The 9,441-nt window shown below is 52.4% G+C and overlaps 1 protein-coding gene across 1 annotated transcript in view; it reads right to left on the bottom strand.

Annotated features, from left to right (window-relative positions):
* BPHL (biphenyl hydrolase-like (serine hydrolase)) overlaps positions 1–5,886 on the bottom strand; it is a 15,707-nt gene extending 9,821 nt beyond the window's left edge. The window contains exons 1-3 of the mRNA XM_010833927.1: positions 5,685–5,886; positions 2,265–2,431; positions 760–913 (exon numbers count right to left, since the gene is read on the bottom strand). Of these exons, the coding sequence (XP_010832229.1) occupies positions 760–913; positions 2,265–2,431; positions 5,685–5,871 (508 nt within the window). The 5' untranslated portion in view covers positions 5,872–5,886. The remainder of the gene's footprint in view (positions 1–759; positions 914–2,264; positions 2,432–5,684) is intronic.
* Between the last annotated feature and the right edge of the window lie 3,555 nt (positions 5,887–9,441).

The following is a 9,441-nucleotide window of genomic DNA, read 5'->3' on the forward strand; positions in this document are numbered from 1 at the left end:
GGGGGAGGAGGGGGAAGGAAAGGGGAGAGGGAGGAGGCTGGGGGAGGAGGAGGAGGAGGAGCAAAAGTAAGTGGTGGACACCCACTCAGTGAGGAGATCCCCCCAAGGAGGGTTTTTTGTGTTTTGTTAAACTCTGACAAACTGGGGAAATGGTTCGGAAGAGGAGGGGCAGCCATGGGCGGGGCTGGAGTCCCCGGGCAGGTTCGGCTGCTGGGGGCCTAGCAGCTCCCAAGCTGGCAGCTGGATGTCCTGACCGGGGGCCTGGTGGGCGAACCAGCCGCCTGCACAGGGCCTGGGCAGGGACCCCAGCCGGTCCCTGGCACCCACAGTGCCGGCTGCCTGCATTGGAGCCTCAGCCGGACACAGACAGGCGGTGGCCGGGCTGGTGGGCTGCATCTGCAGCCCCTGCTCTGTGTCTCTAAAAGTCCTCACAGATAAGCCTGAAGGACAACCTTAGAAAGTGTGAACAGCACAAGAGTTCTTCATCAAAACTAAGGTTTCCCACTGGAGTACACTGTTCCCTTCCACACTCAGGGTACCTGAGGCTGCAACTTACACTTCATGTCAACCCCCCTCCTTCCCAGAAGGTCACTAGCACAGCAGGAAATGTAAATACTGATGTATTTTCCTGAGTGTCACTTCTGGAAATAGGAAACTTTAAAACGCAGACTAGTTAAAGTGCAGGACTTTGCTGAGAACCCTTCATCTCTCCATGACCTGTCAACACACGTCTAAGCAGGGCGGGGCGGAGGGACCTACCCTGGTAAATCTCTGTGTCCTGCTCAGTCACGTAGGCGTTGGCCCCCCAGATCACCATCTTGCTGACATACGAGGGGTACCGTGCAGCTGCGATGAGGGCTGTTATCCCCCCGTCGCTCCACCCCAGCAAAGAGACCTTCTTAAACTTCAGTGTCTGTGGCAAACACAGCAAAACAGCACGGTGAGGGCTCCTAGAGAACCCGAGATCGATAATGCCCGGGGTCGACACAGCTTCCTAGCTGTGGGGAGAACCCGAGATGGATAACGCCTGGGGTCGAGACAGCTGTGGCGTGTCCGCTGGTCGTCAGAGAGACACCCCGGAGCCCACGATCTGTGACATGAACGTCTCCTCTCGGCCTGCTGCGGTGAGAAGACCGCTGTCACAGACGCCTAAGCGCGCATATAGCATCCAGTGCTGTTCTGAGTCGGGAGGGCGCTACGTCTTCAGGGTGCGCATCTCCCGGAAAAGGACACAGCGGAAGTCAGCTCCACTTGGTTGTGACAACGTGTGCGTCCACACAGGCCTGAGTGAAGACGCTGCGGGCAAGTCTGCAGATCAGAGAGGGCCTCCTGAGAGCTGCTGGAGGGCTGGAGCCACTGCATCTGGTGAAGTCACTACTGCAGCTTTGGGAAGAACCGGCCCCAGGAGGAAGCCTGGGACAGAGGAGACACAGCGGTGAGGGTGGGGGGTGCTGCTGAACCTTTGGGTGAGTCGGCCAGGCTCCAAGAGTGCGCTTGATGGGGTACATGGACAGAGGTTACACCTGAGAGATGCTCCTGAGCAGTTAAAAACTGAATGACTGGGAAAGTAAATTAACAAGTATCAGTCCGAGACATCTGTCGACCGAACTGTAAACTGGTGTGACTCCTGTGGGGAATACTCTGGCTCCACCCTGTATCTTCCATCACGCAGCAAGTCATCTCCTAAATGTGCACGGAATTCACACACACGCACCAGGGCAGGCCCACAAAGGCCACACCAGGACTATTTATAGCAGTGAATAAGGGCCACAGTGTCCACGCACGAGTGCTCCCTGCACTTCCTGTATAATCACACACACATACACACACACACACACACACACACACACACACACAGAGCAGCAGCTTAGAAATAAAGTATCTCCCATCAGAAGACGGGAATTAGGACACAGTGTGTCCACACAATGGAATGGATACCAAGTGCCTATTATAAACTGAAGGATATCTGTATTTATTAACATAGAAGTATCTATCTGATAAACTCCAATGAAACAGTAAGCTGGAAAACCATTAGGTATAGAAGGATGCCATCAATACAAACTGTCTATTTACATATTTAATAAGACTGCCCAGAAAAGAAGAGCCTCAAAGCCATGGGAGCAGTAGCTCTAAAAACTTTCCTCTTAGTATCTCTTTGAACCCTTTGAATGTCTACAGGAGTCAGCCTTGAAGAAACCACACACAGAAACAAAATAAACGAAGACGCCCAGCCTCCTTCCTCCTGATTCTTCCCCGAGACCCACCTTCATCAAATCAATGGCATCTTTTGCGTCTCGCTCAAAGAAGTCCACTGGGAAATCCCGATCGGGTGGGCGGGAGTGTCCGTATCCTCGGGGGTCCCAGGCAACCACCGTGAAGAGCTTCTTATTCAGGTTCTCAATCTGAGGTCCAAAATCTGTCTCTCCACTGCCTATCAATAAAAGTGGTCATCCGGTTACACTCCAAGAAATGCTGTCACTGCTTCAAACACACTACAGCAAAAAGAAACAGGGGGACAATGTAACTGGTTTCTAGTCAAATTAGCAGCAAATCTATAACCAGCAAAGCAGACTGGCAGAGAGAGAACCCGGGGCTTCCTCTCCCGCGGGAGCTCAGACCTGCTCCCGCCTCCCCCGAGCGGCTACTCGGAGGACGACGCACTTCTCCCCTTGGTCCTGTATCATTAATAATCCAGCACGCTTGATATCTTTTCAGTTTAACTGTCCTATTTAAAAAAAAAAGGACTCATGAAACTGCCTAGAAATAAACCTCCTGAAACAACGTACTTCTGGGTTATTTTTTCTTTTTTAAAATGACTGTTACAAATGAGAGAGATCTTAATAGTATCTGTAGACACATTAATGAGATTTGATCCAAATTATTCAAAGCCAAATTCTAAAATCCCAGACGTTTTTTACAAAGCTAACGAGAATAGCCCTGGAGATTTTATTTTCTGGTCATAACTAGAAACCAGAAAATTAAACTAAAACTCGGAAATGATGGAGGGCAGGACACGGAGGGGATAAATCAGTGTGTTTCACGACAACAGTATGTGAGTATTGGCAAGTAGAACTGTGTTCTCAAGCTGGTGGTGGACCTGACTGGCAGGCAGCATTGCCCGGTGAGGTCCACACGGTGTGAAGGCCAGACTCCCAAGGAGCCCAGTCCAGGGGCAGGTCAGCATCTCATTTCTAAGCTCTACTTGGTTTCTAAGGACTCACAACTCTGGCCACACCTTGCTTCACAAACTGGTGATGATTAGAAAATGTCTTTGAAGACACTGCAGGATCATTTAACATCGTCAAGGACTGTCACTCTCCCTGACAGAATGTACCTTCTCAACACCAGGTAAGCCGTCCAGAAAACCCAAGCCAAGAACAAAATGGATTTCAGTGTAAGCCTACTGCTCTGACATCTGAGGCTGCTCTCATGATCCCTGAACTGGAGGGACTTCCAGGGAACCGCCCTGCAGGAGGGGCAGAAGGTGGGAAAAGGCAGCAGTGGAGCTCAACACCACTTTCAGAAACAAGACACACACTTTCTGGCACACATCTGAAGACCAGGGCAAAGAACACTAAAACCTTAAAAAATTACTTTAAAGAGTAGTTACCAGTATATGATACCTCAGAAGGAAACACATCAACACCGGCTGCCCGTTGGGAGGGGAACTGGTGCTGGGGGACACAGCAGTTCAGGGGAGAAACTTGCTGCTTGATTTTTGAATCAGGTTAATGTTTTACACAAGCAAAAATTAAAATTGCTAAAAGCTTTTCATACAGGATAATGACAGCAATATTGAACCAATGGCCATCTACGCTGGCAAAGTGCATCGCTTTAGCTCGGGATCACCCACTGGAGGAAAGGTCCTCCTCTATTACACTAGCTCGACGGAAAGATACTAAACGCTGGACACTGATGCCTCAATAGCTGCAACAATCAGCTGAGGCTGCGTCAGCTGGAACCAGCGTGTAACTGAAGAACGTTGCCACTTTACTTTTAGGATTAAGAAGCAAATCATGAGGAAATAAGTATATGATGGGATCACTTAACTAAATAAAAAATAAAACAGTAACCCTGCTGCTAAGTTGCTTCAGTCGTGTCCGACTCTATGCGACCCCATCGATGGCAGCCCACCAGGCTCCCCTGTCCCTGGGATTCTCCAAGCAAGAACACTGGCGTGGGTTGCCATCTCCTTCACCAATGCATGAAAAGTGAAAGTAAAGTCGCCCAGTCGTGTCTGACTCTTCGCGACCCCATGGACTGCAGGCCATCAGGCTCCTCTGTCCATAGGATTTTCCAGGCAAGAGTACTGGAGTGGGGTGCCATTGCCTTCTCCGAAAACAGTAACAGAAACCTTACCTTAAAATCAAATTTGAGATGCTCTGGGATCACTGGAAACTCTACTCCTGAACTTTCTACACCTAAACTTCTTACCTGCAGGAGGCGATGGTGATCCATCTAGCTTTACCACGCTCTGTTCACACCAAACTAATTCTGACCTTCAGAAAGGCTGTGAAAGCCCAGCTTTGTTCTTTGCTCTTACCTTAACTAAACACACCAGAGAAGGCAATGGCACCCCACTCCAGTGCTCTTGCCTGGAAAATCCCATGGATGGAGGAGCCTGGTGGGCTGCAGTCTACGGGGTCGCTAGGAGTCGGACACGACTGAGCGACTTCACTTTGACTTTTCACTTTCATGCATTGCAGAAGGAAATGGCAACCCACTCCAGTGTTCTTGCCTGGAGAATCCCAGGGACGGGGGAGCCTGGTGGGCTGCCGTCTATGGGGTCGCACAGAGTCGGACACGACTGAAGCGACTTAGCAGTAACTGAACACAGTCACGCACAGCAGGGAGATCAGTCCCACTTGTAGCAGAAGCCGCCTCACATCCCGGAACCCCTCAATCCCAGGCAAACCGGGCCAGCTGGTCGCCTACTCACTGCCTTCCTCCCCCTGCCTGCCTTCTCTCCCCTTCCTTGACTTGTCGTCCCCAGGCTGCAGGAAGGGGCTTCCCTGGTGGCTCAGCTGGTAAAAAATCCACCTGCGATGCGGGAGACCTGGGTTTGATCCCTGGATTGGGAAGATTCCCCTGGAGAAGGGAAAGGCTTCTCACTCCAGTACTCTGGCCTGGAGTCTATGGGGTCTCACAGAGTCAGACATGACTGAGCAACTCTCACTTTCAGGCTGCAGGAAACTACAGTGTTGGACTTCCATGGAGAGAAGTGGGTATTTAAAGGAATGAAAATTGCATAAAGTAGAAAGGTACTTCAGGGCTTCCCTGGTGGCTCAGTGGTAAAGTCTACCTGCTAATGCAGAAGACACGGGTTCGATCCCTGAGCCAGAAAGATCCCACATGCTGTGGAGCAGCTAAGCTTGTGAACCACAACCCCAGCCTGTGCTCTGCAACGAGAAGCGGCCACAACGAGAAGCCCAAGCACCGCAACTGGAGATTAGCCACTGCTCACTGCATTAGAGAAAAGCCCAGCAATGAAGACCCAGCACAGCCAGAAGTAAGTGAAACTTTACAAGAAAGGTAGCTTTCTGGACCACCTAAAGTTGATTGCGGCAAATATTACAGAAAGCATCTCAGCAAAGCACCAAGGCTGCGTATCAAGCCTGGGCATCTGGGACTGGGGGCCGAGCTCAGAGGACAGCGTGCCGGGCACGCCACGGAAACCTGCGCACCTAGCATCCCCGGGAGCAGCAGGACGGCGTGCTCTCCGCCTCCGGTCCGCAGGTAGTGCAGGTGGACGCCATTCACCGCCGCCTTGGCGGAGGTCACGGAGGAGCTGCAAGAGAGAAGCCCCGAGCCCAGAGGGCGACTGAGCCTGCACGCCAGCCAGCCCCAGCACCCTCCCCGCCCCCTGGTCATCCGGCTCTGCGCTTCAGTTTCCCAAACCCAGAAAGGGCGGGTCACTGCAGCACCAACTCCAGGCCCACCCACGGGAGTGCTGACAGGCCTGCTGACATCAACGGGCCCACAGCCCTGCAGCTGGAGGCAGGGCCCCCACCGTGGGAGGTGAGGTGGGCGGGACGCTGGCACAGAGCCTCGAGCCCCTCGAGGCCCCGGCAGGTCCAGAGGAGCCACCCGGACCCTCAGCTGCACAGGCAGTGATCCCAAGGGTGACGCTGGTCTTGGGGTCCACAGGCTGACCTTCTGGCCTCTCTGTTCTCTAGGCAGCCGCCCTGGTCAAGAATGCCTGTCTGCTCGGATGTGGCCAGACCGGTCTGTAAGATGCTGAGATGTCTCTGCACTGACTGTTAAGTAGCCGGTCCGTGTCTAGAGTCCCGCACCCCGCCCCCTTCCTTGACCCAAAACCGCCACGCTGCACCATCTAACCATGTGTCGTCCTGGGGGCTCTGCGCAGGACAACCCCCTCGGTGACTGTCCCAGAAGCTCCAGGACCACTGCACCGGGGCACCCAGGAACAGCGCACACATGGCCCCGCCTCAGGCTCTAAGAGCCTCCCAGCAGCTCCCCAGATGGCCGGTGACACGCGGGAGGGCCATGAAGGCACACCAGGACAGATGCTGCCAGGCGCAGTGAGTCAAAGAGCACACAGACCTGGGTGGTAGTGAGACTGACCAACTACAGGCTCACGATCCACAGAAATGTCACAGGACCCTTGAGCTGGGTTGAGTCTCACGGACCCTGCTGTTACTCATTATTAACATCCTGCTCCTTGGACAGCTCCAGAACCAGATAAAATCGCGTAACACTCTACTCCGAGTCATCTTGGGAAACAACAGTTTATTGACATTTCCTTTGCCCCCGGCCATCTGCAGAGCAGCAACTGCACACCCTCAGGGAGGGGAGGGTCGTGATGGGAGAGAAGCGGTCAGACTCCTATCCAGCACAGGAACGAGGCTGCTCCCCAGACAGACACTCGGTGCTTGCTCAGCTCAGGGACTGCTCCTGCTACTCGTTGAGCCCGCAAGGTTCTCCAGGGCCCCTGCCTTGCAGCGTGAAGGATGTCTTGTAACGGCATTCTGCACAGGGAAGGTGTCACAAATGACGTGGCCCCGCCATCTCTCGCGATCTCTGAGCCCCAGGGCTTTCACCACCCGGGGTTGCGGGCTCTCAGGCCTGGGAGCCTCCTGGGGCCCAGCTCACATGACTTCCCTTTCGTGGTCTGTCCGACGTCTCCGCTGCCAAAAGCCTCTCACTTCCCTGTGTTTTGCCCTATCCACGTAGATTCCCCAATGCCTAAGCACACGGAGATAAAACCAGGTCTAGACAAGGGCGGATGGGCGCTCAGTGTCAGGGGAGGGTTGCTAAGGCAGAGGACTTTGAAGGTGGCTTCAGAGTATGAGAGGCCCTGTGGGTGTTGGAGAGAGGCAGCTGGGGAAGGGTGGAGAAGTGGCTTTTGAGATGAACTTCTAAGATGGGCAAAATGCTGGAGAGAAAATGGGGTAGGGAGCGTGCTTCTAGAACTGGTGTGCTCAGGGCCCAGGAGTCAGGGACACACGTGGAGCAAGGCAGGTGAGGTCAGGCCGGCAAGAGTGTGGGCACAGAGGAGCAAAGGTCAGGCTAGAGGGCGATGGGTGTGCGGCTGGGCTGTCAGGGCAGGGAGCACGCCTGGGGCTTTGTCACTCACTGCTGGGCCCTGCCCTTGTCACAGCAGCCGGGCCCCGGGGCATCGGAGGCTCCCAGAACCTTGCCTCCATCTCCAGGCTGGAGAAACAGGACAGAAAACTGGACAATAGCAAATCAACTTAAATGTAAGAAAAGTTTCCTTTTAGAAAATATTTATTGAATAACTTTCCACATCAGTACACTTGAAATGAGTGTTGCATTCTCCCTCCAGCATATCAAAGGGCTCTTGGATGGCAGTCAGGCCCCAGAAAAAGTTAGAAAACTTAAAAGAACAAAAATGAACCTCCTTCCCTTGGGCTTTACTCCTCCACCACTTTCTCCCTCCTCTTGTTTCTCTAACCTAGGTGTTCTTAAGCAGGGGTGTTCATTAGAACCACCTGAGGAGTTAAAGATACAGCGGCCCAGGACAACCCCGGGAGACCCACCGGTCACTCTGGGGTAGAGCCCTGGCGCGTGCTTTCTGAAACACTGCTGTATTATTCGCCCATTCATGTACATCCGGAACCCCTACTTTGTGCTGGGCGCCCCATGTTGCCTAGGGATTGGCAGAGAAGACCAGTCTGCCAACTACTGATATTCTGACAGAAGCTGCAGAGACAGGAGACCCTGGGGTGCACACAGCAGACACAGGTTCACACTTTCCACACCCTAACACACCTGCCCACTCAGCCCCCTTGTATATGAGACACTTCCTCCCCCCATGATACCCGGGGTGGGGAGCGGGGGTCCCAAGCTTAACTTTAATCTTCTGGCAAACCTTTAAATCTCCAGATGCCCAGGCTGCACTAAATGAACATCTCTGGGATGGGATCAAGGTATCTGCATTTTTTAAATTCCCCAAGAGAATCCAATAGACAACCAAGGATAAGAAAGGTTATACTGAATTCATTTTGGAGGAGAGAAAAATTCAGCCTCCTTTTTAAACACAGTCTGGGAAGCCATGTATTATGTCTGTCCTGTCTCTCCTTCTGGGAGGCTGGACGGACAAGTCTGTGTGTGAGCGGTGAGGGTTGGGCGGCAGGACCAATAGAGCAGCAAACCCCCCCAGTGAGGGAGAGATGACCACAGGGCCAGCAAGAAGAGAACCGTTTGGGGCAGACAACTACAGGAGAACTAACTGGTCAGTTTAATTATTAAACTACATGATGTCCTCTGATGATGCACATTAGACTTTGCCTAATTTTACCAGCGAGGAAGCTGAGTGTTAAGAGTTTAGGTAACGGGCCCCAGTCACCCTGCTTGCAATTTGCAAAGTCGAAGCGAGCACCTGAATGTCACACTCGGCTCAGAAACAAAAACGGGAGCCACCTCATCAGATACATCCTCATTTTGAAAGTCCAACATATTCTCTGTACCTTGTATGTTCAGCTATTCCTTTTGTATATTTTTTTCTACTTATTTTTTAAAATTATTTTAATTGGAGGCTAATTACAATATTGTAGTGTTTTCTGCCATACATTGACATGAATCAGCCATGGGTTGTATATTTTTTTCTAAAAGGACTGTTAGCTACAATGAAGCATTCAGTTCAGTTCAGTTCAGTTGCTCAGTCGTGTCCGACTCTTAGCAACCTCATGGACTGCAGCTTACCAGGCTCCTCCGTCCATGGGATTTTCCAGGCAAGAGCACTGGAGTGGGGTGCCATTGCCTTCTCCGTAAAGGCTGCATCAGTCCGTCCAGTTCAGTCCAGTCGCTCAGTCGTGTCCGACTCTTTGCAACCCCATGAATCGCAGCACGTCAGGCCTCCCTGTCCATCACTAACTCCCGGAGTTCACTCAGACTCATGTCCATCGAATCAGTGATGCCATCCAGCCATCTCATATCTCATCCTCTGTCGTCCCCTTC

Source organism: Bison bison, unplaced genomic scaffold, assembly GCF_000754665.1.
Source record: "Bison bison bison isolate TAMUID 2011002044 unplaced genomic scaffold, Bison_UMD1.0 scf7180017845362, whole genome shotgun sequence".
Classification (NCBI taxonomy): Eukaryota; Metazoa; Chordata; class Mammalia; order Artiodactyla; family Bovidae; genus Bison; species Bison bison.